General features: G+C 36.9%; 1 protein-coding gene across 1 annotated transcript in view; it reads left to right on the top strand.

The window, feature by feature from the left end:
- The window catches only part of SLC25A46 (solute carrier family 25 member 46), a gene marked incomplete at its 5' end in the record, with an annotated part of 28895 nt that extends 27033 nt beyond the window's left edge, over positions 1–1862 (top strand). The window contains 1 exon segment of the mRNA XM_027765402.1: positions 1–1862. This exon segment is cut by the window's left edge and continues 1 nt beyond it. Within this exon segment, the coding sequence (XP_027621203.1) occupies positions 1–526 (526 nt within the window).
- Between the last annotated feature and the right edge of the window lie 12106 nt (positions 1863–13968).

The following is a 13968-nucleotide window of genomic DNA, read 5'->3' as shown; positions in this document are numbered from 1 at the left end:
CGGAAGAGTGATAGGCTTGGGAGTGCCTCATAGCAAACGACTTCTTCCACTTCTTTCCTTGATCTTCCCCACGGTGCTGCATGGAGTTCTTCATTACATCATCAGCTCAATCATTCAGAAGTTTGTCCTACTCATTCTAAAGAGAAAGACTTACAATAGCCACCTAGCTGAGAGCACTAGCCCCGTGCAGAGTATGTTGGATGCTTATTTCCCAGAACTTATCGCTAACTTTGCTGCCAGTCTTTGCTCTGACATCATACTTTACCCACTGGAAACAGTTTTGCACCGCCTGCACATTCAAGGGACACGCACAATCATTGACAATACAGACCTTGGCTATGAAGTGCTTCCAATTAACACACAGTATGAGGGGATGAGAGACTGTATCAATACTATAAAGCAGGAGGAGGGGGTGCTTGGTTTTTATAAAGGCTTTGGTGCTGTTATAATACAGTACACACTGCATGCAGCTGTCTTACAGATTACCAAAATCATTTACTCTACACTTCTTCAAAATAGTGTCTGAGGTTCAGGTTCCACCACTGATTAGTCCAGAAGACATAGTCTGGAAAATTTGCTATGAAAGTAAGAGAGATGAAAGTAAAATGCTGGGAAAAACATGGATTGTAAAGTGAAGTGGTAAAAAAGCTCATGCTGATTATATTGACTTTTCTTTGTTTTTTGTTTTTTCTTTTAAGGTATAGGTATATATTTTGGGTCAAAACCACTTTAAATTTGAAAATCTAATAAAATAACACAGGAAGTAAATTCTGGCTTATAGTATAGCGTTCACACTGAAGTCGGAATGACCCTGGGTAGAAGCAGACATTTGTCATCGAATAAAAGCCAAATTTCATAGAGTTGAATCTATCCCATCTTCCCTTTGTATCCATTACATTTTATCTCCTAGATGGATATGGTCTATTATCTGTAGTACAGTGGATAGTATCAGGAGGTTTTACCTTTAAGCAAATAGATTATGTCATCACCAGAAAGGACTAAGAGGTTGGGGTTTGGCAATCTAAAGCATGAGGTGGAATGTTTTAAATTGTGTTGTTCCATATGACTATTTTAATGGCACATGTATTTGTTATATAAAGCCATTGTGTACGCACATAGAACTGCCTTCACCGCTATGAGTGCTGTACTTTGAATCAACCTGTTGTATATAATGAAATCATGCGCTTTCTGCCTGAAAACCAGAATAAAACATCAAAAGCCAAGGTACCCAGACGATTTCAATCAAATATAGCACATTTGTCCATATTTGAACCTAGTGTTTCAGTGCCAGCAACTTAAAAGTCGTCATACATTTATAAAGTTGTTTGCTTAGCTCGTTCTGTGAACCCGCGCACTATTTTTAGAGCCACTTTTAAGAGAGAATATAAAATAATCATGACAGTGATTACTGTTTCCACATTTGTAAATTGTGTACTTAAAAGAATCTCACTTGCCTTTAATTTCTGAATGACTTAGAGAAGACAAAATTAAAACTCACCTGGGAATGTGTGCCTCTTGCCTACCATATTGTCATTAAATAATGGCTTTGGTTTTTATTTTCATTCAATTTTGCTTAAAGTTTCATTCTTTAAATTATATATATATATAAAGGGAAATAACTTTCACTTATCATTTTTCATTTAAACTTCTTTGGATGAATTCTGAAGAAAAACTACAAACCTTAAAAGAAGTTTGTTTTGTGTTTTATGGATTAGAGGGGAAAAGTACATTTCAAGTAATAAGCAAAAAATGTTAATCAGCTTAATCAAAAAATGTCTGTTTTTAAATTTCATTTGGTGGGTTAGGCTCTTTGTATAGTAAAATGATAAGTGTTTGATCTCATTAAACATTTTAAGATTTCATTTTTTCCTGTGGATGATCATGGCTTTACCAAGAACCACTGAGTACTCTGAAGCTCAGTGACTTTGCACTGATGTTGTCCAACTTCAAATGTAGACAAACTGATATTTATTTTACTTCGTGAATGTCACAGAAATTGTTACTTTTTTTGATTATGTTAGAACAACAGCAAAAAAATCCAAAAAGCGCAAAATAGGATATTAGTAGTAACACTCTACTAGTGTGTGTGTGTGTGTGAAAGAGGGGGTTTTTTTGAGAGATTTTTGCTACTGGGTGCATGCACTTGCCAGAGAGGCAGAGAGACAGAAAGCAAGAAATCACCCCACCCAGGGGAATGGCTACACAGCAGTTCCTCCATTCTCCTCTCGGGATTTTGGGCATACGTGCACATGCACCTGGCATGAGTTTTAAGCTGCCGGGTCCAGGACTTGAACGTGGTTGGCTAAGTACACTGGTTATGTCCACTGGGAGTCCAGTGACATAACCATTATGCCATCTGCTGGTCCTGAGAGAGAGTTTTAATAACTGAAACACTTAAGTTTTTCATTTTAAAATTTCCATCATCAGGGTGGGGGGAAATAAAAACGCCATTAATCGCATTTTGCATTTATGGTTAATCTTAGATTATGGCTTATTTTGTCCACCCTCTGACATTTAAATTAATTGCTTTTGAAGTATTAACTCTTTAGATATTTGTAATATGTTCATTTTCTAAAAAACTCCTTATTTTTACTGTAGTCTGAGTAATTTCAGACACGAGTAAACCAAAAACTAAAGTTTCAGAAAATTTCTAGAGCAGAATCTGAATGAAATAATGTACTAGTGAAAACTTGGGATCTTTCATCCAGCTAAAAAGTCAATACTTGGAGATTATTAGAAGTTAGCATGAAAACATATAGATCTGCTTTATCATGGAATCATGATACTGATAGGCTGAGCCATGTAACATTGAAGGTAGTCATTTTTTTTTTGTTTAGTGAAGAGAATGCAAAGTAACATTAAAGCTAAAATTGAAAAGTGGTAAGTAAAATACTAATTTTTTACTGCCCTTCAAAATTTGAAAAAATGGAGGCCGGTAGAGGTGTGGTGGTTAAGGCACTGGACTCCCCCATGGTTGACCATGGTTAAAGATCTGGACCTGGTGGCTCACCTTCTCATCTCTCTCTCTCTCTCTCTCTCTCTCATCTCTTTGGTGAGTGCACATGCCCTAGCAAATTTAAAATAATAAATAATTTTTTTAAAAAATTGAGAAAACAAAATTTTTTAAAAGCCAAGCACTTAAATTTTAGCTGACCAAAGGTTTCACTGAATTTAGAATAAAATAAACATCACATACACTCTTCCTTTTCTCTCTTTTTTTTTTTTTTTTAAAGGCTTTTGCCATAGGGTGTGTGTGCTCATTAGAGACAGAGAGGGAAAGTGAGAAATCACCCTCTAGGAGGGTGATTTCCCCTTCCCCTTCCCCTCCATTCTCCTGGAATTTTTGGACAAGTGTGCACATGTGCCTGGCATGATTTTCAAGCTGTTGGGTCCAGGCCTCAAACTGTAGTTGCATTGTGGAAGTCCAGTACCTTAACCACCATACCGCCAGCTGGCCCTCCCTCTTCCTTTCCTTTCACTTTGACATGCAGGTGCCAAAATCAGACATCCATGGGCTACATTTCTTTAATAATAACACCAGAACAATTTTCAAATCAGTCTGACAGCATTACGAGTAAGATTATATTGAAATATTTCACAGGCCCCTGGGCCTCACATAAGCCAGATTTTGGTCATGGAGCTTGTGATATACTTGCCTTACATTGTAGCATTTCTTAATTTGAGTTAAATTAACTGAAAACAATTGAATTATAAAAAACTGGTACATGTTAACTGATGTTAAGTGAATTTATGATCGAGTAAATCAATACTAAATTCATGTTCCGTGTATATACACTTTCCTGAGATGCCCTTCTCAGTTTTATTTTGTAGCCTCTTAAAGACAAAATCCCTGGAGGAGCCAGGAGTTAGTCCAGCAATAATACACCCTGAGTGTGTCGGGCCTGCACAGCTTCTCATCTGAGCTACCTGAGATTGGGAGCATTGTACTGTGAAAAACCTCTTAGGGGATACCTGTTTCTTTCATGGAAGAATGGAAGAAATAGTTGAACTTTAAAAATTTCTAGGGTAATAGAGTTATGGATTCAAGCTTCCAAACTTCTTATACATTGGATTTATTTATTTGACACAAATACTTTAATATTTCTACCCAAATACTCATACGTTTGTTCAGAAGATTTTAAAAAAATTGCATCAAGAATTGTTTTATTAACTGAGGTTGTGGACAATGTGTACCCTCCATTCGTTTACAGATCTTTTGTAACATAAAAGACTACCATGCTAGCTCTGAAAAAGATAGCCAGGTTGGAATTATTTTTTAAAATTATATACACAAGTAATGTTCCTCAATAATAATTCACACTGCACTGGGACTTGAGCGGTACTCAGTGTTGACATATCTGCTTTCTTTTCTTCTTCAAGTGGTAGTATATGGTTTGCCCACCCCATAGAAACTGTAATATCTTATTGAGTCACTGAGTATCATTGTTAATGATACCAAGTTGTATAGCAGAATAACAAAAATTTGTGACAAAGCAGAGGTGTTTTGTGTGTATGCTTTTTTTTTTTTTAAGTTGTTTTTGTCTCACTGGCATTTTAAATGTTTTGGGTAAATTGTGTAATATGAAAAGTTCAATAAAATGTTGAAATACAACCAGTATTTATCTCTTGCTGATGCTACAGGACTACTCAGGCTGGTGGTAAAAGAAAAGGTAATATTTTTTAGGTAGAAATGAAGGTCAAGAAAAATATGTGTGTAAAATTAAACTTTCTCACCACCATTTAAAAAATTCTCTAGCATCATAAAAGTGATGTAGCTGAACTGTAATTCACAAAACAAAAAATTTGCTAAAGGAAGTTCTCATGTGCAGTGTATTTTATAAAAGTCTTGCGCATTCCCACACTTGACCCTCAGACCTATGACTTTTGAGTAGTGCTGTTTGGGTAAAGAGGAAATACTGGGTTGGAAAAGTCATGACTCAGTTTTGCATAGAACAACATAGAAAAATACGTCATGACTTCTGACAACCCAGTAGACACAGAGAAGTTGTGACTTGATCCACATTAAGCAACTGACAGCAGCTAAATAGTAAGTTGCTTTATACTTCTATTTCTTTATAGGAAAAGAAGAGACAAAAATGGCCAGAAACTCAAAACCAGTTTTATCAGAACTCTGGAAAACACTCAAAGGTTTACAGCGAGCAGGTCAATGCTGAACCAAGAAGACAAGTTGATGGTAGGAGAGCATGGTGGCCTTTTACTTTCTGTGCTGCCATTGCCCCTGGGATCAGTGACAGCTTGAAAGCAGCTCATGTGCCCAGTGTGGACTTGGCCATTTGTTCCAGGAGTAGCATAGACACGTAGAGTGGAGAAAGGAGAAAATATCTGTTAAGCATGAATTCTGTAGTAGTTTTACTTCTCAAGAGGAAGGAAAAAGACATCCCCAGGTAAACAAACACTAATGGAGTTTGTTACAAACAGAACTTCTGTACAAGAAACAAAGGAAGTTTTTCAGGCTGCGAAGAAAAGACAACAGTAACTTAAACCAGTGAAGAAATAACATGAATAAAGATAGCAATATATAGGTAAGTGTAAAGCCAGTATTATTATAGCTTTGATTGTTAACTCCTTTTATGTAATTTAAAGACAAATGCATAAAAATAGCTAAATATATTTTAATTCTCACACATGTAAGTAATCTGACACGAATAACAACAGAGTGGGATGGAAAAGAAAGAAAATAGGAAATTATTACTGAAATTAAGTTGGTATTATTCAGGCTTCTTATGTGAGAGGGTTCTTCAGAAATCTCATAAAAAAACGCTTATAATGAAAAAAAGCTATATGTATTTCAGCATTTTTTGGCACCAAAATAAACTTGTACTTTAATTCCATTTTTCTATGAACTTTTAAAGAGACTTTTAAAAGTCATTTTAAGATTTTAAATGTGCTCCCTGAGGTAAAGAACAACAAAAAAGTGTAGAATATACAGAAAAGGAAAGAAAGGAAACAAAATTGTACACTATGGGACCAGCAGTTAGCGTAATGGCTATGTCACTGGACTCCCATGTAGTCGACCACACTTCAAGTCCCGGACCTGGTGACTTACACTCATGCCGAGTGCATGTTTGTGTGTGCCCAAGATCCTGAGAGGAGAATGGAGAAGGGATTGCGGTGAGAAATCACTTCTGTCTCTCTGTTTCACTCTGTCTTTCTGGCGAGCACATGCGCCCTATAGCAAAACCTTCCCCCCCCCCAAAAAAAAAAAAACTGTATACTATATAAAAGAAAAATACCTGTTACCAAATAATAATAATAATAATAATAATAATAATAATAATGTAGCTGTTGATGAGTACAAAGAATATAAAACATACAGAAAACAAATAGCTAAATAGCAAAAGCCTACATATAATTACTTTAAATGTAAAAGAATTAAACTCTAAATTTAAGAGGCAGAAGTTGGCAAAATGAATTAAAAACATGTTGTAGGGCAAGGAAATGGTATGGAGGTGGAGGCAGCTGGATCTCACATGGCTGAGTGTGAGATTAGAGTCCCAGACCCAGCAGCTTGAAAAACACTGTGTGTGCATCCATGCCCACAATCCCAAGAGGAGAATATCTTTTACTGTGCCTAATTTATATATTAAACTTTATCATAGGTATGTATGTGTGAGGAAAAGTGGTATATATAGGCTTCAGTGCAATCCACAGTTTCAAGTATTTACTACTGTCTTTGAGTATATCCCCTGTGGATAAGAGAGGACTACTGTACAAGAGACAAACAAGGACATTATATGTTAATAAAAGGTTCAATCTACTAAGGTGATGTTATAAATCTAGATGTACCTAGCAACACAGATCCAGAATACATTAAGCAAAAATTGACAGACTCGAAGGGAGTAATAGATAATTCTTCAATAATGTTGGATTATTGAAAAAGTCATTACACATTTTTGCATAGCAAAACAAAAACACATCGTGACTTTCCCTATGACCCAATAGCTGGAAATTTTAATAATGAAAAAATGAACATCCAGACTGAAGATCAATAAGGAAATGAAATTTGAACAACTCTAAGTTTATTAGACATATCGATATATACAAAACACTGCACTGAACATCAGACTACACATTCTTCTCAAGTGCACATGGAACATTCTTTGGAATAGAACATAGAGGAGGGGTCTTCAAAACATTCATGAGAAGAGTATGTTGTGAAAAACTATGCCAAATATCAAAGAATTTTGCACCCAAATAAACTCAGACTTTAATTCCATTTTTTCATGAATTTGAAGTACAAATTTACAGGTATCAGTTGCATATAACCAGTCTAAAAGATTGATATACAAAGTATCTTTTGTGGCTGCTATTATAATAAAACTGAAAATAACAGAAGAAAACTGGAAAACTCAATATCCATGTAGAAATTACATAACACACTTAACTCTTGGGTAAAAGAAGAGATTAAAAAAACTAGAAAGAAGAAAATTAACCAAAAATTGATTCTTTAGAGATTAACAAAACCAACCAGCATTTAGCTAGCCTGACTAGAAAAATTAAAAAGAAGACTCAAATTACTAACATAAAAAATGAAAAGGGGTCCTCTCTATTGACTTTACAGAACTAACTAGGATTATAAAAGAATACTATGAAAAACATATGCCAAAAATTGGATAACCTAAATAAAATGATCAAGTTTCTAGAAACACACAAACTACCAAAACTAACTCAAGAAAAAAAAACAGAAAATTCAAACAGATCTATAAAAATATTGAGATTTAATCGGCAGTTAAAAACTTCCCAACAAAGGAAAATCCAGGGCCAGATGGCTTCACTTGTGAATTCTACCTAACATTTAAAGAAGAATTCGCACCAACTCTTCAAACTCCAAACAACTAAAGAGGAGAAAACACTTTCTAACTCAATCTAGCCAGATTAAACTGACACAGAAGTGAGACAAGGACACTACAAAAGAGAACTACAAACTGATATCCTTTAGGAATATACAGGGAGAAATCTCCATCACAAATACTATCTGCATTCAGCAGCATATTGAAAGGTTTAGACACTAGCCATGTGGAAGTTATCCCAGGAATGCAAGGGTGGTTTGCCATATGCAAATCAACTATGGTGATGCACTATGTTAATCAAATGAAGGGGAGAAAAAAACACATAATCATCTCAACTGGTACTCTTTTATGATAAAAAAAAAAAAATCAACACTCTAAGAATTGAAAGGAAACTCCCTTAACATGATAAAGGCCATGTATGAAAAACCAGTTACACAGCTGACATTGTATTCAATGGTGAGAGATTGAAAGCTTTTCCCCTAAGAGTAAGACAAGGATACCCAATTAACCACTTTAACATACTACTGAAAGTTCTAGCAAGAGAAATAACCAGCAAATAAATAAATGCCATTCAAATTAGAAAGAAAAAAGTGAAACTATCTCTTCACAGACAACATGATTTTATAGCTAGAAAATGCTTTTTAAAAAAACAAAAGTAAGCAACTAATTATATGCAAACCTAGAAAGTCAACCTAGACTTTGCAGCGTAGTTTATGTTCCACCGTAATGGGTCCTCTCAGTGTCAGGAATAGATAGCCTAATAATGTAAAGACATAATAAGAATAACATTTATGAGCACTTAATACAATGCCAATACCATTTGCAAGCTAAAGGCATTATCTCTCCTTTTTTTTAAGCGAGGTTTTTTTTTTTTTTGCTATAGAGCATGTGTTCTCACTGGAGAGACAGAGACAGAGAGACAGAAAGTGAGAAATCATCCACCAAGGGGGACAGCCATGCCATGACCCTTCTCCTCCATTCTCCTCTCGAGATTTTGGGTACACAGGCACATGCGCCAAGCCTGAGTTTTAAGCCACTGCATGTGGCAATCCAACCATGGTCAACTATGTGGGAGTCCAGCTACGTAACCATTGCGCTGTCTGCTGGTCCTGTATTACCTCACATTTCCCACAACAACCTTATCATACAGGTGCTAATAGTATCCTTATTTTCTAGAGATAGGAACTAGAACTGGGAGGTTAAGAATGTCTAAGATTATATAGTTAGTAAATAGAATTTAACATAATTCACTCAAATATTGTAGTCCTAGCCTGGTCACTAGGCCAAGGTTTGCTTAGCTTTAAATGATAACATCTAACAGAAGGACTAAAGATCACCATTGCTCTAATTAATATTTATAGATGAATTGCTTCTACCGCGGCCTATAAAGAAGCCTTCCAAAAGTTCTTTGGCAGGTACTTTGACAGTCTTTTCCATTCTCTTCCCTAAATTGGAAACATTTCTCTCTCAGTTCTTCCTTATGATGTATGGATCTTGTAGGTATCTGTGAGCATGTCTTAAGTCCTCTAAATATTATAATAGAGATAATTTTTTCTTGCCATTCCCACTATGCATACACACAGATGAATAAATGATATGAACATAATAAATGTTGAATGAATGAATGTTGTAAAATTGTGCACCCATTCTTGTCGACATATTTTGATATTTGTTCTCTTTTATCTTAGAATTTCAACATGTAAAGTGACAAGTGATTTTCAGAAGTCATCTCAATTAAATCTTGAATTTTGCAAATTTGTAAACTGGGTCCTAGAGCTGTTTGGTGGTTTTACTAAGGTCACAGAATGACAGAGCTGGTGCTGCAGCTTGGGTCTTTCTACTCTCAATCTAGTCTTTTCCCCTTACATCACCCTGTCTCTTATCTTTCATTTTCTGCTGACTCCTTCTGCTCCTTCCCTTCCCACCTTTCCTCCCTCCCTCTCTTTCTTTCCTTCCTCCCTCCCTCCCTCCCTCCCTCTCTCTCTCTCTCTCTTCTTTCCTATAATTTATGTATCTACAATAGCTATCATCATATAAATACCTGAAACTCTGAAACCTTACTTTAAACAAACAAAAACAGGTAAGCCAGTGGCATGGTAGTTAAGGTGACTGGATCTCATTGGCTGACTGAGATTTTCAGTCTGGGACAGTGGCTTGAGAAACATGCCAAGTGCATGTGCATGCATGTACAATATCCTGAAAGGAGAAATGGAGGAGAAGGGAGATGGCATAACCATCCCCCATGGGGAGTGCTTTCTATCTATGTCCCACTCTCTCTTTCTCTCTTTCTCCCCCTTTATCTCTGTTTCCCTCCACCGAACACACACACCTTCTAGTAAATTATGAAAAACAAAAACACTACTTGTTCATTACTTACCTAAGTTGCTACTTTATAATTTCTTCTTCTTCTTCTTCTTTTTTTTTTTTCTGGCTCCAATTTTAAACCTGCCCTAAACTCTATTCTAAACCTTTGTTTGTTTTGTACCTAGAATATATTATCTTCTACCATCGCTTTGGTGGACTTTCTCTGGCTACCCTCCCTACTACCCTACATGAGCAACAGCTAGTTCATCTCTGTTACCTCAGTGTTCATGCCACTCTCATCCTTGCCTTTGCATTGTTGCAGAAAACCACACACCGAGGAACGGAAAGCAGCATTCGGAGAAATTAGGAGAACTGTTTATTATGTTGACAGGCATGGAGGAGTTAGCACTCTGAATCTCAGGCCCCAACTAGGGGTTGGACACAGTCTTTTACAGAGAACTTGGGGAAGGAGAGATCTCAGGATGTTAAATTTGAGGAATGGGCTTATAACCTGCCCTAAAAGGGAAGAGGCAGAGAAGCAGGAAGTTTAATCTATTCAGGTACTAATCTATTCCAGGTACTAATCTATTCAGGGTTTTCAGTTTACCCTGTAGGGCCAGGGAGGGGCAGTAAATTTGCCAGAGGGGAAAAACTTCAGGCAGCTATCAATCCTGAGTTATTCATGAATTCAGGGTCCTTCCATATCAGAATCTTTGCCAAGATTGTTTTTTTCATCTTTTCCATCTTTGGAGTTCTTAACTCAAATGCTGAGTCACTCAGAGTGCATATTCATTACACACACTTTTTTTTTTCTAGAGAGAGTTTTTGCTATAGAATGTGTGTGCTTGCTGGAAAGACAAACAGAGACAGAAAGTGAGAAATTGTTCCCTCTCCTCCCTAAGGAATATGGCCACTCTGCAGTCCCTTCTCCTCCACCCTCCTCTAAGGATTTTGGGTGTGCACACACATGTGTGCATACACACACACACACACACACACACACACCTTGAGTGTTTCAAGCCACTAGATCCAGGACTAGAACCATAGTCAACCACGTGGGAGTCCATTGCCTTAGCCATTGTGCCAGCTCCTGGATCCTTACAGAGCACTTTTCACATGCTGAGCACTCCTGGGAAACAGGAGTAGAACTAGAAATAAGACTGCAAGAAGATTTTGGCCAAATTTCTCCCAGCACTGCTCTCTACATTTCTTCCCTTGGAAGTCATACAGAAATGGTCCTCAGTAGCATGCTTTGGAAAAGATCACAGGTCTTTCTTTAATATGTTTACTATTGTTCCAACAAGATGGTAGTCTCGATTATAATAATGGCTACATTTTGCTGGGCATGAATTATGTGGCAAACATTGCTATGAATATTAAACTTTATTTATAAATATTATTTATCATTTATACATTTTATAAATATTGCATTTATTCCTACTAGTACCACATGAAGTAAAATTATTATCCTCATGTCATTTTACATATTTTTATATTATTACAGTCTAATAATTATTATAACATAGATCCAGGCCAGTGGCCTGGTTGGTAGCATGCTTGACTGCAGTGTTCAGAGCCACGTGGCCACTGGCAAGTTGAGGTCCCCAGCCAAGTGGATCAAAGACAGGCTGGGTTTTCACCAGCATGCCTAAGGTTCTGATAATCTCAAGTGCTGTGGGAATGGGACTTGTTGAGGGTACTCCTCTCTCTCTTTCTTCCTTGTGTATGTGCTCTTGGTCATGAATAAAATAAATAACTATTAAAAATTATTATTATTGGGGTCAACAGGTGGAATGGTGTTTAAGATACCGGCCCATCACACTTAGAGTCCTGGACCTGGCAGCTTGTTTTCTCACTTTCTCTCTCTCTGGTGAGTGCATGTGCCCTTTAGTAATTTAAAAATAATGATAACTGGAACCAACAGGTGGCATGGTGGTTAAGGAGCTGGACACTCCCATATGGCTGACCATGGTTCAAGTTCTGGACCTGGTGGCTTGCTTTCTCACTTCCCCTCTTCCTCTCTCTCTCTCTGCATCTCTCTCTGTCTAAATAAAATAAATGAATGAATGAATAAAATTTTTTAAAAATAATAGAGAAGAAGGGATTGCGGTGTGACCATCCCCTCTTGGGGGTGATTTCTTGCTTTCTGTCTCTATGTCTCTTTCTGTCTGTCTGGCGAGTGCACGTGCCCTATAGCGAAAACCTGTCAAAAAAATAATAAAAATAATGATAATAATAATAAAATAAATAATTCTTTTAAAAAGTAATATTATATAATTTAGTCTTATAATTATAACAATTTACTACCCTATCCCACTCCAGCACCTAGTACATACAAACTGAATTTACTTCAAGCAGGTAGCTTGTTAAGATTATAATTTGTCAGGGCAGGTAGGTGGCATGGTGATTAAAGCACTGGACTCCCATATGGGTGACCACAGTTCAAGTCCCAGACCTGAGAACTTGCTCTCTCACTTTCCCTCTCTCTCTTTCTAGTCAAATTGAAAAATAATTGTAACAATAAATAAAATAAAATAAATAATTCTACAAAAAAAAAATCACAGTTTGTCTAGGTAGAAGAGTCCTTTTGATCTTCAAATTCTCATGTCTATACAGTGAGTTCATAACTCTTAGAACTGTTAGCCTGAAATTCACCCTGAGGCTGAGGACCATCCAGAGGTTTGAACTGAGGGATGGTTCACGACCTCAGAATGAACCTGCACTTGCAAGACTGCCTAGAGGTTCTCTCTAACCCCTCCTCAGGCTCTACTGGAATCTGATTGAAACTATTTTTAAACAGATGTATAAAGTATGATAAGCAAAGTCTATTTCAGATTATTATAAAGTCTTATTCATATGACTTAACCTGTTGATGGAGGGAAACTTTCCAGGCCTCCCTCCAACATGCAGGGCTGGGGAAAATATGTATCTGGAGAAATAAGCAGCCTCTTTAATCACTGAGTTAGTCACAGGATCCCTGCATCCGATGATGGAAACATCGGCTAGCACATTGTATTTCTTTAAAAAGACCTAGGATGTGCCGTGCTTCCTGAACATCTCCCTCCTCTGGGCGAGCTGGAATCCTTCTGAGACTGCAGAAGAGGAAGCTCTGTAGCCTGCATGCTGGGGGAAGGATGAGCTTGGCATAGACCAGTCTCCGTTACAGCATCTGCCACAACAGCTACAGAAAAACCCACATCACTGACATCATTCTGTAGCTTGTATAAACTTAAGGGATCGTAAATAGAATACTATGTCTGCTACATAACCTTGGAGGTAGTGTTTTACTGAAATTGATCTTGAAACCAGATTAGGTTCTTTCCAAGGGCTAAAAAGACTCTAGTTGTGACTGTTCTGAAAAAAAAAAAAAAAAAAAACCTTAACCCCACTAAAGACAAATGTAGAATATTTGCAGTGACATATTTCTGAGTGCACAGTATAACCAAAGAAGGTAGAATCTGATAATCTACTGATTTCTGCTCTCTGTATTGAGATATTACCTTCATAAGATAAGGTAAAAGACAAGCTACATGGAGCCAGCAGGTGGTGTGGTGGTTAAAGTGCTGGATTCCCACCTTGCAGCCCTAGGTTTGAGTCCCAGACCTGGTGGCTTGCTTTCTCTCTCTCTCTGTCTCTCTCACTGTCTCCAGTGCAAACATGTGCCCTATGACAAACTTAAAAAATACTAACAATAATAATACATTAAATTTAAAAATGATTTTAAGAACCTCAATATAAGAAAATAACCAAATTTAAAAGTGGAAAAAGATCTGAGCAGACATACAGACACCTCAACAAAGAAGATACACAAATGACAAATAATATAAAAAGATGCTCAATATCATCCATTATT

This window comes from Tupaia chinensis, unplaced genomic scaffold, assembly GCF_000334495.1.
Source record: "Tupaia chinensis unplaced genomic scaffold, TupChi_1.0 Scaffold138235_1, whole genome shotgun sequence".
NCBI classification, from domain to species: domain Eukaryota; kingdom Metazoa; phylum Chordata; class Mammalia; order Scandentia; family Tupaiidae; genus Tupaia; species Tupaia belangeri.
This window is presented reverse-complemented; position numbering and strand designations above follow the sequence as displayed.